Raw genomic sequence first — 21,650 nt, 5'->3', positions numbered from 1 at the left:
TCTGCCATCCCCACTAGCTCTTGTAACTTCTCCTTCTCCTCCGCAAAGTTCCCTGAGCCCTGAAGGGAGGGATCTGGTGGAGATCTGTCATTTCAGACTGAGCAGTCCAAGGTCTGCAGCTCTCCGCACACCGCCCAGTTGTGGGTGTTTACCCACCTGCTGCAGAAGGAAGCTTCTCTGATGATGCCTGAGAAAGACACTGATCAATGGATCTAGCAGAATGTCCGTAAGAGTCATTTCATGGCTATGTTCCTTTAGCAGAAAAATAACCTTTGGCTTTCCCCTAGGTCTGTGGTCTTTCTAGTCTCATGCTCTTGGCTTCCTGATAAGGAATCTTAAGAAAAGACTGGCCTGTAGGGAAGCCCTGTACAGCATTTTCCTGATGATGGTTGGTGTGGAAGAGCCCAGTGGTGGGTGACTCTGGGTTCTGTAAGAAAGCAGGCTGAACAGGTCACCAGTAGCAAGCCAGTAAGCAGCTCCCCTCTATGGTCTCTGACTCCAGGTTTCCGCCTCGAGTTCCCATCAGAATCCTAGATGTTAGACTATACACTGTAATAAAAACAAGCAAACACACAAAAAACCGTTTCCTTCCCAAGTTGATTTAGTCATGGTGTCTTAACACAGCAATAGAAACACTACCTAAGGCAGGTAGTTACTGGTAGCTGACAGCAGATATAGACCAGTCTAGCCCAGCAGAAGATACGTACAAAGGATGTCTGGCATCACCTCCCTGCTTACTTACTGGTTTCTCAGTCTCTTTACCTCCCTCCTCAAGTCTCCCCTCCGTTGCCTCAGTGAGATTTTACTGTAGATATACTATGCATCTGTTATGCATTTGGTGTATATTTTGTATTTTTTAAGAAATTTTTTTTTGTGAGATGCTTACCTTCACTCAAAAATTAAAAGTTTTGTCTCATGTAGGAGGACCTTTCCACTCCAGTAAGCTGAGTTTAATCCTCTTGAGTGAGAATTCTGTTGTCTAATACACCTGTGCTTTTGTATGTACTTTATTTTAAGCTAATTAATATTCATATAACATACAACATTTGAGTGCATTGAGAACACACAAAAACTATATTGTATAGAAGACATTTTATTTCTAGAGTAAAAGGTCTCTGAACCACAAAGTCTTTGTGTAGAGGCCACATTTGCCCATCATTCTTCCAGTGAATATTGATGAAGGGCATATTGAGTATCCTATATCATCAGCATTCAGTGCCCAGTGGCTCACAATCTCTTTATTCTCTGTCAACCAAGATTCCAGTGTGGGTTCTATTCTTGCCTGATATCAGGTTATCTGACTGTATTGAATCTCAAACACCAATGAAGTGAAAGCAACAGACTGGAGTTGGCATAACCCTTTGTCTACCACACTATAAATAGAGTGCAAGGGAAGACTGCAGGCCAAGTTTGACAGGATGGAAAGTCGATGCAGATCTTCTCTTGGGCCTGCTCTGCAGTCTGTGACAGTTGTCTGGCTACACCAGTGCACAAATTCCGTCTGCAGTGTGGAAATGTGCTTAAATTCCCAGGCTCTTCTCAGCAACCAGTATACTGCCCAAAGACACATACTGCAGTAGAAACCTAAATATATCTCAAGACTGTCTCGCTCTACTGTTTAGCTTCCCAAGAGTAAAGAATAGAGTTTGGGGATGAGTTTCAGATTATCTAGAAGATATAAGGCAACTGTATTTCTGGGTAGAATAAGTGATAGCACAAGTTACTCGGAGACTGTCTTGACAAGTCATCCAGACAGAGTCTGACATTCATTTGTTTTATACAAATACTTACCAAGATCTTTACTCTCTGCCTGTTAGTGAATAAGAAAGAAACCCTTATTTTCACCAATTCTCTGTGTCCCTGTTTCTTAAACAAATAACCTAGAGCAGCTTTTCCATTCATCTCTTCAGAATGTGTCTGAGAGTCTGTAACGCCAGTATGCTATTGGGAGCTGTAAGACAGAAACAGCATCTCAAGGCCCATGGCAAATTGCTCACCTGTCGGTCTCTCACGTGTACATCAAGCCAGGCAGTGTGCCCTGACCCTGCTAGGGAACAGTACCCAGTCAGTCCCTATAGCATGGCAAGACAAGCAGAGTATACCATGTTTGGAAGAAGGTAGTATGTTAAGTGATGACAGCGGTTCCTCCCACACTCTTGGAGGAGCACAAAGGCTTCTCGCTGAAATGAACACACCTAAATAGCTCTCTGTGGGTGAAAGGTCAAGATACTCCCCCTCATTTGTGTGTGGGGGAGAGAGTAAACTCAGGGCTTCATGTACTTATATTGTACCACTGTCCCTTATACCCAGTCCATGACTCTTGGTCTAACTGGGGGAAGGGGGAATGAAAATGAGGTGTGCTGTAATTAAAGGGAACTACTAGGATCGCTCTGTAGACTGTAAAGCCCACCACAGCCACTTTTCAGAGTTGCAAGTGTCATTTGGGTATAGGAGGTGAATTCTAGTCCACTGAAATGATTACAGCAGTGCCAAGAAGCAGTCCTTATAGTATTGACAAAGTACTTTAACGTAGCTGATAGCCCGACACAAACACACTGGTATGATAAAGTAGATATTCAGCTTAGAAGGCTGTTAAGTAATAAACCACATTGAAACAACTGGTAAGCTGCCTGGAAAATAACATTTTTTTTTTTATTCCAGGTTGTTTTAGTTAGGAGATAGTAACCAGCAGGTTAGAAAACAGAGAGTCAATGCTTTCTGTGAACTGAAACTCAAGGTAGCACTAATGAGTCAGGGACATAGTTCATAAGTCATTGGAGGACCCAGTGTGTTAAATGTTTCATTTCCTGCTGAATATGTTGATCATGTGAACTTGTCACCTTTGTGGTCCTCCATGCTTACAAGCACTCTTCATTTGGATTAATTTTCCCCTTTGTCACCCTCTGGAAAGTCAAAACCTTTGAATGTCAGCCTGTGATTTCCTTTTTTGCACTGTGCAATGACATAGCTATCCTACTCCCTATCTGGCTGTCATTCAAGGAGAGGGAAGGTCACAGAGCCTCATCCAGAAGAGGGTTTCATGCCTGATGGAAAGTTGTAGTCAATCCAAATATAGTGTGGAAGCCACATTAGCCAGATGATCCATAGTGTGTGCGTGCGTGTGTGCGTGCGTGCGTGAGTGTGTGTGTGTGTGTGTGCTCGTGCATGCGTGCGTGCATGCGTGTGATTCAGCCTGATATCATCAGGCCTTTATTTGACAAATCCTTAACTTCCCTTTTCCTAATCACCAAACACCTTCTTAATTATGGATGGTTTGGCTGCTTCTGTGGTTTTCTGCAGGGAGAGAACTGACTGGTCATGCTGACTTCATACTGCATCCAGGACATTACTTACCAAATTAACATTCTGGTTTTATGTATCATTGGAGGTCTTTAAATATGAGCTTGCTCCTAAGAAACCGTTTCTGCTGGGATTTCTGAGACAAAGTGAAGTGTAGGCATGGTGCTGGCAGGTTTGCCAGACTCTCTAGGTATATGACAGTGGTTGACAGTAAGGGTTCTGGAGTCAAGATAGACAGTCCTAGGATCAAGTGTGACCCTGACCTTTCTATGCCCTGGTTTTTCATCTGTGATGGTGTTACCTTCTGTAGGATTGTGAGATCGAATAAGAAAGTATACTCTAGGTCAGAGATTCTGAGCCTCAGTACTATTAGCATTTGAAACTAGATAATGCTGTATTTGAAGATGGTTAATTGGGGAGGGGGGTCTTGCTATGTATTGTATTCTTTTCAACCACATCCCTGACCCACGCCTCCACTCACCCTCTACACTTGGATGATCTACTGATATGGCTGTATAGAACAGGGCCTGCAGAAAAGATTATGTTGGGTTTTATAATAATGCTGATAAAGGTACCTACTGTAAATGCATGTTTCCTGTCTGGCCCACCTGGTTCCAAGTAACTGACTCTGAGGCTCGGCTGATTGCTCAGGCTAGTTACTCTTACACTTCAATTAACTCATATTTCTATCTGTAGATAGATATTTCTCACTATATTTTGCCACGTGGCTCATGGCTTTTTAACCTCATTGTTTACATGTCCTGCCTGCTTGGAGGCTGGCTTTCGTCTCCTCTGACTCTGCCCTTCTCCTTCCCATCATCCTTAGTTTGGTTGCTCTATCCATACTTCCTGCCTGGCTACTGGCCAATCAGTGTTTTATTAAACCAATTTGAGTAACAGATCTTTACAGTGTACAAGAAGATTATTCCTCAGCAAGGTAAAGAAGGATAGATTCTTGATGCCGTCCTGAGACTTCTGGGAAGGCATTATGGTCCTTATTTATTTGTTTGTTTGTTCTGTTCCTATATCTTAGCCAAGATAAACTCTATATAGAGACTCTAATAATTTTTTTTAAAACCTACCTTTGTAAAAAAGAAAAATGAAAGAAAGATAACAAATCTTTAAATTTGCAAATGAAAAAATGGTGTCCAAGCTTGTAAAGTGGGTACTCCTGTGATGTTAATGTTGGGGTTAAGTCATTAAAGTCAAACATTGGGGCATTTCCTTCCACAACATACATTACTACATTCAGCATAAGCAAATATGCATAACCTATGAACTTTTGTAATAAACATTAACAAGTAAATTGATTTAAATTATTTTGAGCAGTCAGTCTAAGTGTGAAATGATTTCTTTAAAACTGGCTGTGTCCGGTGTGGTGGTGCACGCCTCTAATCCCAGCACACAGGAGGCAGAGGCGGGTGGATTTCTGTGTTTGAGATCATCCTAGTCTACATAGTAGGTTCTAGGACAGCCAGGACTACATGGAGATTTTGTCCTTAAAAAAAGAGAAAAATAGAGAAACTGGCTTTAGTCAAAAATAAAATAACATATTCTCATAAGTGACTATAAAAGAGTAAAAAGTATTTGGGAGTTGTTCATATTTAATAGTTTAAATATTTAAATCCTTTTAAATTGGCAAAGATTTGAAGTGGGGGCACCAGCTCTTTTTTATATTTTTGTAGGACAATGGATGGGTCCAACCTTGTGTAACAAATATGCTTTAAGATTTGTCATGCCTTTTAGGCTCCCAGAATAACATTTGGAATAATCTAAAATGTCTACATGTACTTATGGTCGAAGAAGTACACTATCACAATAATATTATAATAAAAATCCAGTTAAATGCATAGTATTAGGAATGGAGTTAATTATAGCAAAGCAACATAATTTGTAGCCCTTAACAATATTTACTGTTTCTGGTGACACAAACATTTTTAGTGTGAAGGGATAAGAAAGCAGGTTTTCAGGCTGCATGTGCAGTATAAATTCAAATCTGACAAAGACCAGGAGAAAATATTCCTAGTATTAGCAACATTTGTTCCTGAGAAAGTGGTTTATGAATAATTTATGAAAGTCTCTCAAAGCTATATAATTAAATTGATCATTTCATGGCAAACTTAGATGATTTTTTGCTTTTCATGTTCTCTTAGCTAATTTTTAGGTCATAAACATTGCTTTGCCTTGGAAATAAAGATAAAAGGGTTAAGTTTTGAGTAAGAATAAGCAAAGCAATTGCCAGGGCCATAAAGTATGGCTTTATATTACAAAAACTCCTTAATTAAATGTAATCAATGTTAGGGGTGAATTCCTTGCTGTATAATTAGTGGAATTTTTTAACCATCCTGGTACTCTTTATGATCATTAATTAAGAAAAAATATTTCCTTTATTGTTGAGATTATAATGTAGTTATACCATTCCCCCCTTCATTTTCCTTCCTCCAAACGTCCAGGATTCTCCTCTTTGCTCTTTCAAATTCATGGCCTCTTTTTTCATTAACTGTTATTAACGTGCATGTGTGTGTGCACACATGTATGCATGTGCACATGCACATACATACTCCTAAATATACAAATACAACGTGCTCAGTCTGTATAACGTTACTTGTATATATATGTTTTTGACCACTTGAAAAGGGATAACCAGGTAGTGTCCTTGGGAAGACTGTCCCTCTCTCTGAATTCTTTAGTTGTCTGTGATTCTTTGTGTAGCATTGAGGTGTCCTGGGCTTTTCCCATATGTCTATCAGTGTCATCCTTGTTCACCCCATGTTTAAGCAGTCATATTGGTAAGACTATGGGTGTAGCTTCTGACATTGTAAGGAGACACAATCTCGCAGCAAACTCCCTGGTCCTCTGGCTTTTACAATCTTCCCACAAGGTTCCCTGCGCCTTAGGTACGGGAGTGTTTTGTAGATGTATCAGTTGCGACTGGGCTCCACAACACTGCATTTTCGTTGGTTGTGGTTATCTGTAATTGTCTCTGTTTGCTACAAAGAGAAGTTTCTTTGATGCGGGGTGAAGACTAAGCTTATTCTGTGGGCATAGGACAAATAGTTAGAATGGAGTTATGGTTTATGCTGGCTTTGTAAAGTGGTGGTTGTAGATTTTCCTCCGAGATCCATGACCTTTGGCTAGGTTTCCATTACCAGGCATGATCTCCTTCTTTTTGATAGGTCTTAAATCCAATTAGAGAGCTCTTGGATACTGCCAATGTATGCATATCACCACTTCACTCTTAGGGTTATTGTGCCTTGCTAGTAGTTGTTATGGTTCATAGGTGTCATATCTAGGAAAGACTGTTGATTGTTTCTCTCCTTTGGAAGCTCGCATGGCGCCTTCTGGCGCCATGGATCTAGTCCTCAGAGAAGAGGCTTTCAAATCAATACCAGCTCAGGGGCCTCTGGATCCCGTGTCTGAAGTTCACTGATGATTAACTTATAAAGGTATTTTATTGCATGTAGTCGATGAACAAATGTTTAAAATGTCCCCTCTTATATTTGCAGTTTGTGCAGAAGCTTATAATCCTGATGAAGAAGAAGATGATGCAGAGTCCAGGGTATGTAGTTTATTGAATTAGGTAATGTTAAATGCATTATATAAGGAAATTAACAGTGGGCATACAGACTTTCAGGACAGTGAAATTATGTTTCTTTTCCTCATCTTGACAGTCTGCTTCTATTTCAAATGCAATAGAATTATGCCCTGCCCCACCCTCAAAGCACTTTTGGATGGAATGAGATAGGAACATAAGTGCTCACTGGAGTTATGGTGCTGTTCTTTCATTAAAGGCATCCTATGATGAAAGATGTTTTGGGCTATTTATTTTTCTTATGGCCATAGTTATTTATAAAAAAAAAAGTATTCCTACTATAGACAGATACTGGTGATGACCTTCTGCTCCTGTCAGTCATCAACAGAAAGTTCCTCAGAAGCAGACAAACCTCAGCAGAATCACGAGGAAGGTGCCAGCACAACATGCACCATGCTTTGCACAGACTGATTCTTGGAGGCCCTGACGATTCTGTAGAGTTGGCTTTGTGTGCTTTGATACAGCTTTTAAGCTGAGTCCTTAGTGTACTTCTCCCATTAGCGTGCCAGTAAGAGGTAATTAAATAAGACATTACTGTGCCTAAACATGAAGGAAGGTAATAACTTTTCTCTCACCCTCCCTTCTGTGTTTTCCTCCCTCCCTCGCTCCCCTCCTTCCTTTCTTTTTACATACTTTAAGAAAGTCTCTTTTGCATCTTCAACCTTAAGAAGGGGTTTTTAAAAACCTATTTATAGCTCTGAAAAATGCAGAAAAGCAGACAGCAGGTCCAGAGTTTTTAGGCTGTTAAGCTCTTGAAGTATATATAAGCCCTCAGTATACACACGGATACATATGCTGTCATATTCTTCTGTTGCTAATCTTGAACATGCTGTTATTTTGCTGTATATAGTCTACAAAACTACATTGCCTATCATGTGTTTCATACATACATCTAGCAGAAACTAATGGATGACAGTTGAGGAATGCATATATTCCTATGTCTGTCGTTAACTATATATGGTAAAATTTAGTAATCAAGATAATTTGAGGTCGTTTAAAAAAACTAGTTTTAAAGCTCTACAACTAAGTCAGGTGATGGTGGTGGGCACCTTTAATCATAGCACTTGGGAAACAGAGACAGGAGGTTCTCTGTGAGCTGAAAACCAGCCTGGTCTACAGAGTGAGCTCCAGGACAGCCAAGGCTATGCAAAGAAACCCTGTCTCGAAAAACCAATAACCAAAAAAAAAAAAAAAAAAAAAAAAAAACAATTAAAACATAGTTTGAAAAGCAACATTCAGTATCTCATTGACTACTCAGACCTTGGGAAGAATTTTAGATGTCATTGAATCTGAGAGTTAGTTCAGTAAAATGTTTTGCCTAGTTCATTCCCATTCTCATTGATATCCACTTAGCAGCCAATCAAATGGAATTAAACATTAAAAAAATGCCAGTGAGAGCTTATTAGATACATGTTTGGATGTATTACCAATTCCAGAAAGAGTTCAGAGGCCACTCGTAGACAGGGTAGGGTCATGACCACTTTAGGATGGTACATGCGTGCATGCGTGTGTCATGTCAGATATCCTGCATATCAGATATTACATTATTATTCATAGCAGTATTAAAATTGCTGTTATGAAGTAACAGTGAAAATAATTTTATGGTTGGGGATCACCACTACACGAGGAACGGTCACAGCATAATCTAGAGTCAGTTTTGGAAGAGGGACCTCAGCTGAGAAAATGCCCCCACTAGGTTGCTCTTTGGGCAAGCCTGTGGTACATTTTCTTGATCATTGATTCATATGGGAAGGTCCAGTTCACTGTAGGCAGTGCCACACCTGGCAGCTGGTGCTCCTGGGTTCTATAAGAAAACAGGCTGAGCAAGTCAAGGGCAGCAAGCCAGTGAGCAACACTGCTCCATGGCTTCTGCATCAGCTCCTGCCTCCAGGTTCCTACTGTTTGTGTTCCTGTCCTGAACAAGCTGATGATGGACTACAGCTGAAATATGAATAAACCCTTTCCTCCCCAAATGGTTTTTGATAAGATACTGGGATCTGTGGGTTAGGGACTCACTCTAAGACTTGTCCTCTCTAATACTTTCAGTTCCTATGTAATGTAATAATTACATAGTAATGGTTATGATAAAGGGCTTTAGGAGTCTGATTAGGTTGAAATGATTTTCTCTAGATGGTGTACTAAAAATTAGACTTTGCCTTTGGCCTTAAAACTGTAAGGTAAACTGTGCTACAGTTCCTAGGAATGTTTATTACAGATGTCAAAATTAGTTCTAGATGGATATTGAAAAACACCTGTGAGGGCTGGAGAAATAGCTCAGCAGTTAAGAGCACTGGCTGCTCTTCCACAGGTCCTGAGTTCAATTCTCAGCAACCACATGGTGGCTCACAACCACTTGTAATGAGGTCTGGTGCCCTCTTTTGGCATGCAGGTATACATGCAGATGGAACACTGTCCACATAATAAATAAATAAATAAATAAATAAATAAATATAAATAAATCTTAAAGAAGAAAGACAGACAGAAAGAAGCCAAAAACACCTGTGAAGAAAATACATACTGATTTTGGTAGAGCAATATTTCATCTTATCTCTGGAATTGTTTATAATATTGGAATCTATAAGCTCACAATAAATATAGGTATTTATCTTTATATGAATTCAGAGAAAATCAGAATACTTAAGACTCATTTTGGAAACTAATCTGGGTTTTAGCTGCAATACCAATCATGAATGAGAATTTAAGAATTGTATACCTCTAGCAGGTGACTTGAGAGGGAAGAGTCATTTACTTCTTCACTCTGTTCTACAGAATTGCTCTGAAGCCAGCTGCTAGCCCCAGCAACTTCCTTAGAGGCTAGGGGCAGGTGCAAACAAGTGAATGAATGAGTAGTTACAAAATACAGTGTCAAAGTGCAGTGACACATTGTATAGAAATTAAAAAGCTTGTCTGCTTGTTTGGAGTGAGTGGAGGTCTCTTGAGGTAAGACATGAGCAAGACAAGAGTCTGAGTTCATTGTTGCATCTGAGCTTGAACAGCCACCAGGAAGGGGGAGTGAGGTTCTGACTGACATACACTCAGCTCAGTGTGGGGTCTGCTGAGGTTTGTAACTAGAGAATGGAGTGCTCTTATTGGATGTTTGATCCATCTCCTTTATGTAGACCAGGAGAATGGAGTGAACAGCGGGAGTTGTTCTATAACAGAATATCAAGAACATGTCTAAGCAAACCATGTTAGTTGCTTTTCTGATTCTTTTCCTTGAAAGGCAGTAGAAGTTCAGAGCAGGAGTCAGCAGATGCTTTATGTGGATTATTTTTGTTTTAACTGAAAACTCACTATTTCTGAACATGAATATTTAGTATTTTGGAGTCGGAAGTTCTCTTAAAGCTACTCAACCCTGCTGCTGTGGCTCAAAATCAGCAGAGGCAGTGCACTGATAAAAGCATGTCTGTGTTCTGAGGACAAGTTCATCTCATTTCCATGTGTCCGAAAGTGCGTGTGCGTGTATGTGCATGTGCGCATGGTTGCAGGGGTGGAAAGGGAGAATGAAGCATTAATTTAATTCACCATAATTAATAAAAGCTAGGAGTCGGATGTCACTGTAAAAACCTGGAAGATCAGAGAACTGGGAGCAGCTGCCTGTTGTTTCCTGCCTCTCTCCTTTTCCTCTGTCCAAAAGGACCGAGATCCTCTCTCCACCCCACCTTATCACTTCCTGTCTTTCTATCTACAGTCCTCGAAACCTCTATGGTTAACTAGTGGCTAGCTTTGCCCTCTAACTCCAAGCAAGATTTGTCAGAACACAAACAAAATATCATACAACATGAGGGGGAGACAGAGAGTACACAAAGGTAAAGCCATTGTTAGCTCAGAGACGGTTGTCTGCAGATGTGCTTGCAGGTGTAGTTTACTGTTCTGGGGTGTGAGTATGTTCTTATAATCAGCTTATCAGGGATGAAGCCCAGCTCTGCAACTCATGGACTGTGAGATCATGGAGAAGTCAATTGAGGAAGTTTTTTTTTGTTGTTGTTTTTTTTTGTTTTTGTTTTTGTTTTTTGTTTTTTCTCACCTCTAAATTTCCACATATTTCCAGGGGTCTGTTACTAGGTTAAAGAGGATTGGTATTTATGGGGCCCTTAAAATACTACCTAGCACTGGGTGGTGGCAGCACAGGCCTTTAATACTGGCACTTGGGAACCAGAAGCAGGTGGATCTCTGTAACTTCAAGACCAGCCTGGTCTACAAAGTGAGGTTCAGGATAGCCAGGGCTACACAGTGAAACCCTGTCACAAAAGACCTCAATAAATAAATAAATAAATAAATAAATAAATAAATAAATACTACCTGGCATACATCAGATGCCACATAAATGCTGTGTAAAAGGATCTTTGCCCTGAAATGAGAAGTTTTAGTAAAAATTAAAAGAACCTATGGGCTAGCAGAAGCTCACACTTTGGGAGCAGTGTTGAAGCTGAAGTGTTCCAGAGACAAACCTAGTGTGTAGAATGATGCCCAGCCTAATGGGAAGACGAGCCTGTAGAAGCAGGCAGCATCCTCCCCACTCCCCCCACCCCGTGGCCACCCTGCAGGCACACCCTTACTGTTGCTTTCAGAGAGACCTGTAGCATTCAGCTTCATGTCTTGGATTTCAAGTTTCTCCTTTCTAGTGGTGGACTCTTTTTAGTGTGATCTGAGGTTTGAAGGTTTCTGTGTAGCACTGGTTGGTAGCATTGTATTTACCTGTTACTTTAGGGTCTAGGTTCAGGTGAGCATGGGTCACAAAGTAAGCAGGTTTCATGTATTTTACCCTTATACAGTGACTTCCCACTGTAAAAAAAAAAAAAATGCCTGGCTGAAATAAAGTAAGGGGATCAGGTTTGTTCTGGAGTCAGTTTCTGGGGAGTTTTAGTCCATCATGTGGGGGGAAAGTGGCTGTGACAATGGCAGGAATGTCACAGGGCACCATCCAGGAAGAGAGTTCGGATCTGGAACTACAAGCAGCTAAAAGAAATGCCTGCACATAGCCATCTGCTTATGCCAGCCAGGCCTCATGTGCTAAAGGTTCTATGCCTTCAAAGTAACCATATAAACATAGAGACTCCATCTATGGGGACATTTAGTCCCAAGGCACACAATTTATTGACAAACTGCCGAGACTTGTTCACTAGCCGACAGTCTTTCCTGTTACCTATAACTCATGGAAGGTATGATACCCAACCATAATTATGAGTGCCAGTTCCTTCAGGCTGTGTTTTATTGATTGTTAGCTATTTCTTCTGCTGAGTTAAATGTCCCTGTGCATTTAATGTTTCTGTGGGCACAGACTTACTGCTATTCGATTCTGGCTGCTTTGATGGGATAGGTGGGGCATTTGCTTATACAATTTTGTGTGTGTGTGTGTGTGTGTGTGTGTGAGAGAGAGAGAGAGAGAGAGAGAGAGAGAGAGAGAGAGAGAGAGAGAGAGAGAGAGGGTTTCTCTGTGTAGTTCTAGCTGCACTGTAGACTAGGCTGGTCTCTAACTCAGAGATTCGCCTACCTTTGCCTCCCAAGTACTGGGTTTAAAGGTGTGTGTGCCATGACGCAGCTACAGTTATTCCTTGAATTAACATTGGAGTAGGAGAAAGTAGTATGTTGGTGTTCAGGAATCTACTCCATGGCTGCTTCTAGAAATGTCTTTTAGCTCTTACTTTATGAACTACCAATGTTCTCAATAAAAGGAGCCTTCTGGTATCAGGGATAAAGTTTGGTGATGGAGCTTTTACCTAACATGAGCAACATGGGTTCAATCCCCATGTCCTCAAAAAGAACCCAGCCTCTCTGGTCCATTGAATCTAATGTTAGTCAAAAGGCCTCAGAAGCTGGCTGGCTGCTCTCCGAGAGGACCCTCTGATTGCTCTGCTGTCCTGGAGGAAATGTTCAGTGATGTTATAGAACACCAGCTTCTCTTATCTTTATCCTAAAATGAGTGTGTCAGTATTTCTTGGATTCATTTCCCCTGAACACACATTCTCTTGGGGTCAGTGCATGGTTGCTTGGTCCCTTTTTGTAAATTCCTTACATGCTTCCTCACCTGCAATTTTCCTAAAGCCTTATTTAATTTTGATGTAGTATACATTTAAGAATTTCCTTGTTTCTGCAGACATTATTAAGTTTTAAAGGATAGAGCTTATCCAGAAGAGTTTAAGTTCAGTAGCAATGGGATGAAGGCAGCATCTAACTTTCCAGTGTAACCTTATAACACTTTGTCCTTTAGTAAATGTTTATACAGCCTGGGATGTTTGCTGTCTTTCTTGTTGCTCATGCATCTTCTCATAATGGGCTTGTTCATCTTGGGGAGAACTCGCCTTCCAATCACTTCTGAGCAGAATGTTGGTGAGTGTGCTCTGTAGCTCAAGGGACTGCTCGTGGGCTAATCCTTGTTAGCCATCCAGAGTGCATGCCCTGCCACCTGTGAGTGGACTTGAACATTGCAGTGTTCTCTTTAGCACTTCTTTTTATTTTCATTGGACTTTTACCTGGTATTAACTGTTGTGTTTGTTTTCTTGATTTTGGTGTCTTTTCAGATAATACATCCCAAAACTGACGATCAAAGAAACAGATTGCAAGAGGCTTGCAAAGACATCCTGCTATTTAAGAACCTGGATCCAGTAAGATAAACCATAATAACAGAAGTGGGTTAAGACCTGGGCAAGGACATGAATTTCTCCCTTTCCAAGCTCAGATGACTCTGGGATCATGATGGAGGCAGATCTGGTCTTAGATCTGCGGTTAATGGATATACTGTGTTAGAATGCCAAGGGGAAGTAATGTCATATTCTCAAACCCAGCCCTGGGGTAGTACAGCAGAGGTCCCTGGAGGAGGTCTTCCCTGCTGCTCTTAACAGCCAGTAAGAGGAGTCGTATTTGAATGTATTTAAGCTCTACATTGTTGATATTTTAAATATAGCATTTTACTTGGATTAAGGCAAGGGAATGTTTGAATCTTCGAAAGAATTTTGACATCTCTAGTCTCCACAGAGGGTGCTCCTAGCATACATACCACTTGCTACTGCATGAGTGTTCAGACTTAGCTTCACACTGTTGGCTAAGCGCTCTGCTTTGTCATTACAGGTCATGTCTTTCTTATCTAGTGATTTAGGAAAGAACTTCTGCTTTGTTCCAAACATGAAAACCAACTTTTATAGCTTACTTCAGCCTTAAGTTTTTCAAACTCCACCTCTTCTAGTTTTCAGATTGGTTTGAGAACAAGCATTAAATCCTACTGGTTTTTAGATAAGGATTTTTGTTTTGCTTTTGTTTGAACATTTTTTTTTTAAACATTAAGGTACTATATCATACCATTTTATATTAGGTCATGTTTATACCCTGAAATATTAAAAAAAAAAAAAAACTCCATTACTTTCTTGTATAATCTTATATCATGCTCTCCAGGAACATGAATTATATTTGGACTTTGGAGCACACAGTAAAAATGTGTATTTCATCACTGAGTTCAGGTTATTGTTTTGAGACATGGTTTCTTTCTGTAGCCTTGGCTATTCTAGAACTAGCTCTGTAGACTAGGCTGGCTTTGAACTCATAGAGATTCTTCTGCCTCTGCCTCCTGAGTGTTGGGATTAAAGGTGTGCATCACCCCTGCCTGGCTTTGTCTTTGACATTTCTGATTAACCAAACAAAGATCTACACATTGCTTCATTTATTCATTATTTAAGGGTAGAACATCCATCTTTTACATTTAGCTCTGTAAGTAGCATATCCCCCACCCCCATTGTCTTCTGTGTGCATCAGTGTCTCAAAAAGAAAGGGTGGCCCAAAACTGAACGTTGTGAATTACCATTGTTTTTTAAATTTTTCTAGCTTATGCATACTTGGTAACAATATTTTTAATAGATTTGGTAATTTTAATAAAGTAATGTATTTAAAGACTGTCTAGGGCTTCAGGGAAATGGCTCAGTGAATTAAATGCCTAACATGCAAACATGAGGACCTGAGTTCAGGTCCCTAACACCCCTGTAAAAACCAGATTCAGCAGCATATGCCTGGAACCGAGCACTGAGGGAAGGGAGTGGTGTGTGTGGAGACATACAGATTCCAGGGACTTGCTGACAGGCCTGTTGAGCCAAACGATTCACTCCAGATTTAATGAGAGACCCTGTTTCAAAAAATAAGGTGGAGAATGACGAGGAAGACACCAACCTCACATGAGTATGATATGGGCAAGTACATCCCCACAATACATGCATACAGCACACACATGCATACTCACTCACACATACAGAATAAGTAAACAAGTCTCTAATCTTATTGAAACTTGTAGTGACCTTTGATTGCTTTCAGAGAGGTGTGTGTTTTCCAGATGTGTAGCCACCCCATGCTCATGCAAACATCCTGAATTAAATTCAGTGGGTCACTTAAAGAAGAAAAAGAAATAGGAGGGGACTTGTTGGAAAGGTGCTCAGAGGGAGGGGAGTAAAAGAGGGTGATGGGAGGGATGGGCAACATTCATTATATACATGTATAAAATTGTCAAAGAATGAAAGTCACTTAACCCATTGAAAGTTAGTAGGAACAAACAGATGTAGCTAAAAAAGTTACAGTGACTCATGACTGCAGTTGTCCCCTTCTAGTGTGGATTCATCTATTCAGAGTGAGTCTGTTTACACACTCAGTCCATTAACCATGTTTGCTGCATGCAATACTGAGCTATTTATATATATATAGGGGTGGTTTCCCATTAAGGATTCTCTAGTTTTTACTAGGTCTTTACGTGGGAGAATTTTAGAAGTCACTATGAACAGTGCCTCTCAAGCTTTTAATACAACTGTGTATCACTAAGGGATGTCAGCAAATGTGGAGGTCCTGACCCAGTAGAACTGAGTAGAGTCCAGGAGCCTGCACTCCTCACAGATACCCTCTCTCTTCTTTCCTTTTTTCTCCTTTCCCCATTCCTACCCCCTTCCCTTCTTTATCTTTTTCATTTGGCCTGGTGTATGCTAGGCAGGTGCTTTAACACTGTACTTGTATACCCTGTCCACCTTTCAAATTAATTTTGAGACAGTGTCTCATGTACCAAGTGACCCAGACTGGGTTTCACTTCATTCTGTAGCCCAAGCAGGTCTTGAACTTGCAATTGATCCTTGAGACTCAGTTTCTCAAGTAGGTAGGATAAGAGGCCTAAGCCACTGTGTAACACAAGTCTTAATAATTGGCCTTAATAATAAAAGCTCTGAGTCAGATATAGAAGAAAATGCTGAGAGATCAGAGAATCAAAGGATCAAAATCGTAGCCACCTTGCCTATTCAACTTCCCTGTCAAAAAGAGAGAGCTCCTGTCTGTTCCTGCCTTACTACTTCCTCTCTCCACCCAGCCATATCACTTCCTGTCTGTCTGTACAGATCTCCAGTTTTTTGGTTAACTAACGGCAAGCTCCACCTTCTGATCTTTATTTGTACAAACAAGATATCACATTTCCCCTTTTTTTATCTAAAATAAGAAGGAAGGTTATAAATATAAGAAAAACTATATATAATAAGCACAATAACTTTATATAATATACAGGCAATAAATACATCAACAATGTCTAGTACATTAACAATTGGCAAATTCAGAGAAAACACTCCATATTTATCATATCATGGTGAGTCCAAAAATTTGTGCTTAATTCACTTCCTATTTTAACTTGTATTGCCAAAACTATCTTTTTATGTCTTTCAACCTTATACACTTTACATTTCTTAATGAATTTCTTTTAGCCACTGAGCCATCTCTCCAGCTCCCAGTGATTTTCTTTTCTGCATCCATCTTCAGCCTACAGGCTTAGCATATCTAACAGACTTTTCTGTGAAGCAGGATGTTATGAAGGGCTGACCTACCTTGTCTTGGTAAAGTTTGGCAGTCCTTTCTTTTGTGTCCTGCTTGTCCAGTTTGGACAGCATACTGCCAGCAGTTGAGGGAAGAGCACTTTCTTGCTCAGTGGCTAACCTTTGCCACAAAGAAGGTAAACTCCATGTGGAGTTTCTTCAATGCCCATCATCTTCTCTGAAATAGATTGGTGCTGTCAGGAGTAGACATGTATCATTGTCATTAAAAAAAGAAAATAACCTGTTATTACACACTTTAAATGTCGTAGTCTGTAGATCTCTGAAGTGTTTGAAGATGGCTTGTCTATCTAAAATATATCTCTGTTTAACTTTGAAAACATAACTAATATGACTACAAGTGTGATTGTAATAGGTGACTAATTATTAACTTGCATTTATTTTTATCCTAAATAGTTGGTAATAGTAACTTTCAAGGGATAAAAATTTGCATTACATTGTTAAATGAGTTGCATAGGTACCATACCTTGAACAAGATTAGAAATGTATGTACAGTGTGTTCTAACAAAAAATAATATCAACTTTGTATCAGTATACAAGAAATCCAAGCCAGTTTAAAGTATTTAGTAGTTGCCTTTTTTTGTTTAAAAGTAGATTTAACAATCTACCTTATTATCCTATTTCTATATCCCCCTTGTTTTGTTTTCAGAGTAGATTCAATAATCTACCTTATATCTTATCATATCTATATCTCCCTTTTCTCTTTTCAAAACATCTCTGAATCTAATCTCCTTTGTTCAACTTTCTTCCTGACCATAACCAATAACAGCTTGTCATTGTGTTCTTAAATTTACTTCCTGCTACATGGGGGTGATGACATCTTTAAGGGATCCTGAAAAGAAAATTTTGGATTAATTGTCAAGTCCTGGAGAGGTAGCTGTGTCATTTGTTATCCAGCCTTTGCATAATGGTAAAGTACAGGGCTTGTCTCAAGTACTGTCTAGAGTAGTCTGGGGGGGCTGGATCATCTCAGCTACCCTGAGCAGTTTGTAGTCCAAAGCCTATCTTTAGGTGATGTTTTCCAGCTTAGTAGTATTGTCACAATCCTGGAGGAATCATTGATGTGAGTAGGGCTCCATTATTTGGAGAGTCAAAGGTTGCCATTAGGCATAGTCATGGTTCACTGCAGAAGATTTAAACATTTTAAATGTCATATGTAACAGAGGGTAAAAGGTCAATATTTGTTATGTACATTCAGAATACAAAAACTTAATTCCTAGTGATTCTAATCCAAAATCATGTACAGGAAGCTATGAAGCCTTTTCCTAGAATTGCTTAGTACTCTATATGACCATTCATATCATGACAAAAATTTTATGATATATATATATATATCATAAAATTTGAGACAATATTTATGCCTTAAGAAAAGCTTCAAAGGCTCAAAATAAAATAGCACCAAATGATTATGAGATTGGTGGAAATAAAATAGTCCTTTAATTTTTGTTTTCCTTCTGTCCCATGAGCAAAGATTTTGGATTTTACTTTAACAAGCATACTTACTTGGGTTTAGAGACGGACAGAGGCACACTCTGACTCCAAAGCCAGTTTTAATTTTTAATTGAACTGGAACTACAAAAAGACCATTTATGTTATATGTCTGTAGAGAAAAGCAGAAACAAACATTTGGGAACATTTATGAAATTTTTCCTGTTGGAGATGTGATATACTAATAGGCCAATTCACTCTTTTTCTTGGAACATTTTTTTTTCTGGATGATTTTGTTGTTCTTCGGATGTTCCTTTGTTCAGTGGTCTTCAGAATCCTTAGCTGGATGCCTTCGTTCTTCTGAAAAGAAAAAAAAAATCCCTTCTCCAACTTTAATTTTAAGGAGGTTCCCTTATAGCAAGTTATAGCTAATCAAATGAAAAGTATTTGTTAATTTTATAGGTTAGTTTAGGTCAAATAGTCATGCTGTTTGGTTAATTATCTCCTCTTCTAGACAAGAGGTATCTCTTATTCAAATCTAGTCTTTATCAATTTTCATGGTATCCATAGTTTTTCTTGTCCTGTGGAAACAAAAGCAAAACCCCATCCTCAATGTAACACATATCCTGGTTTCCTTCTGAGGTCAGAACATATTTAAAGTATATAGGCTGATTTAAATCTGTAGTTTTTTTTTTCAGTTACTCAATGTCTCTCCACAGCTGTTGTTCCTTTTTCATTAGCATTCAGAAATTCAAAGATAATAAAGCATTTTGCAATCTATTTCTGGGGGGAGGGGTTTATTACATACCCTTTCTCTTTATTTAGCATATCCTATAGAGTTCAACTTAATCTCTCTATAACTGCTTCCTTATAAGGATTGTGTGGTATTACCTGTAATATGCTTTATTTGTAATAAGAAAAAAACTATGCAGGAACATTGTCAGTCTTAATTTGTACTGGTATACCCATGATGGTCATAAGTTCTAGCAAATGTGTGATTACAGAATCAGCCTTTTCAGAACTCAAAGTAGTTGCCCATTGAAATCCTGAATAGTTATCAATGGTGTGCTGTACATATTTTATTTAATTTTTGAAATTCTACAAAATGACACACATCCATCTGCCAGACTTCATTCCTTTGATGCCATTTGGATCCATAGTGGAGCTTGGTTGCATAAAGAACAAGTAGGACATTTTCTTATAATTTTCTTGGCTTGTTCCAAATGATGGAAAAATCTTTTTAAACCTTTGCTATTGACATGATTTTTTTAATGAAATTTTGAGGCCTTTAACACATTTCCTATCAATAGTTAATCAATTTCTTCATTACCTTGTGCTAGAGGGCCTGGCAGACCGATATGGAATCAAATGTATGATGTATGTATGTATGTGTATGTATATATATATATATATATATATATATATATATGTGTGTGTGTGTGTGTGTGTGTGTGTGTGTGTGTGTTTGTGTGTGTGTGTATGTGTGTGTGTAGTGAAATTATTATGACATCTGAACCTGTGTCTACAAGATCTTCAATGACAAAATCATTTATTTGTGTTTTTAATTTTGTTCTGTGCTCATTTATAGAACTTTGCCCAAATACTCTCTTTATGTTTTCTCCTCATTTTTTTTGTTCTCCTATAGCTTTTCTATCATCCAGAGCAGTATAGTTTCTTACAATATCCATTAGGTTCTTCAATTGTTGTGGGAAGGCATTTCCTCCAAGGTTATAGGAAACAATTGAACCGAATTTGGCATAGAGGCCTGTGAGAGACTCTCAAGGCATTTCCTGATGGCAAAGGGTTACCTTGACTATCCCCTGTTGACATACATTCATTTGTCCAGTGTTTGCCTTTGCCATATCTTCTGTAATCCAGATAGGAGGAGTGTTCTGTTTGAAATATGCTTAGAAAAAAACATTGTTTCTAGGAATGCCCTTTTGACAGTCCTAACGTGACCTTGATTTCCACAGTTGAAACACTTGACATTTTGATTTTTCTTCAGACTTCTTGAAATCACCTCTCCTATCCATGCATCATCATGGTCATGAGATTCAGTATTGATTGTATCTTGGACCCATTTCTCCAAGGGTGTTGACTTTGACTTTAAAGGCCTAATTATCCTTTTACATTGAGAATTAACATTTTCAAAAACCAGAGATTCAATTTGTCTAGCTTCTGAATTTGGTATCGTTCTATTCACTGCTGAAGTCAGTCTTTGTAAGAAATCCATTAAGGTGTCCTTTGGGCCTTGCATAACTTTAGTAAATGGATCAATTTTCTTTCCTACTTCTCCAATTCAGTCCTAATCATCTGAAGCTCCTGCACAGAATAAATCCAGGGTGTGGCCATCATATAGAGATTGCCTTTGTACATCAACATAATCTCCCTCTCCAAGAAGTTGGTCTGGGGAGATTTCCATACCTGTAGCCCTACTTCATTGTGGAATGGTCTTAGTCTCTTCTTTCCACCAAGTCTTTCACTGTGATTGAGGACCAAGCTCTAAAACAGCTTTACCCAGATCCAGTCTCTAGGGACAATCCTATCACATGTTGACCAGGAGTTTAACATCTGCTTCACAAAAGGTGAATGCATGTCCTATGAGAGACTATTGCTTCCTTTTATTCTCCTTAAATCTAACATTTACACAGGAATCCATTTAAATCTTGTACAGCTTTGGGGATATCTGTCTTTTGGCAGTTGTTCCTATAAGATGACTGAATAAATTAAAGTTGGTTGTTTGAAAACCTTAGGGAGTTCCTCTCTAACCTTGTAATGCAATGTTGAAATTGGTTCTCCATTAGATTTCTCTTTCTGGGACTGAATATCTCTGTGATCTGTTTTATTAACTTTTTCTATATCTTGTGTATTAGCACTCAAATTAACCAAAAATGATAAAAGTGATAATGTTCATAATTGATATTACATAAGTCCCACCTAAATTAGTTATCCTTTCATTTAATTGTTCCATTTTCAAGCTGTCCAACGTATTATCATACAGAGACCTAAATCACACAATTGTAATAGTGTTTCCCATTTTTTCTTAACTAACCCCCCCACTTTATGAATTCCCACTTATCTCACCAATATCTGCCTAGGAAGATGGTGGAGCTCAAATCTGGGCAGCATGTCTGATCGGAGAACACAGGTGGTGTACAGTCTGGCTGAGGGCAGGTATAGCTGCTAGCATGTAGCTGTGAGTTGAGAGTGGCAGCCTGAGGAGAGGGCATCTAGGGAAAGCCAGCAACCCACAGCAGGGGAAGGGGCGCTGTCTGAAAAACACACATGAGATTATGTGAAAGAAGCTTGTGTGGTAGGAGCAGCTGCCTGAAGGCAGATCCAGCTGTCCTGGGGCAGGTAAGTCCTGTGGCATTTGGAGTCCATGTGCTTTTGGAGTTTGGGTGGCAGCTGTTTTAGAGAGGCTACATCAGGAAAATCCCAAACTCTCTCAAAGGCTTGAGGAAAAAAAGAAAAGAAAATCTAGCTAGGCATCC

The 21,650-nt window shown here is 39.3% G+C and overlaps 1 protein-coding gene across 1 annotated transcript in view; it reads left to right on the top strand.

The window, feature by feature from the left end:
• The window catches only part of Prkar2b (protein kinase cAMP-dependent type II regulatory subunit beta), a 98,093-nt gene that overhangs the window by 47,545 nt on the left and 28,898 nt on the right, over positions 1-21,650 (top strand). The window contains exons 3-4 of the mRNA XM_051175127.1: positions 6,807-6,859; positions 13,414-13,497. Of these exons, the coding sequence (XP_051031084.1) occupies positions 6,807-6,859; positions 13,414-13,497 (137 nt within the window). The remainder of the gene's footprint in view (positions 1-6,806; positions 6,860-13,413; positions 13,498-21,650) is intronic.

Source organism: Phodopus roborovskii, unplaced genomic scaffold (assembly GCF_943737965.1).
Source record: "Phodopus roborovskii unplaced genomic scaffold, PHOROB, whole genome shotgun sequence".
NCBI lineage: Eukaryota > Metazoa > Chordata > Mammalia > Rodentia > Cricetidae > Phodopus > Phodopus roborovskii.
This window is presented reverse-complemented; position numbering and strand designations above follow the sequence as displayed.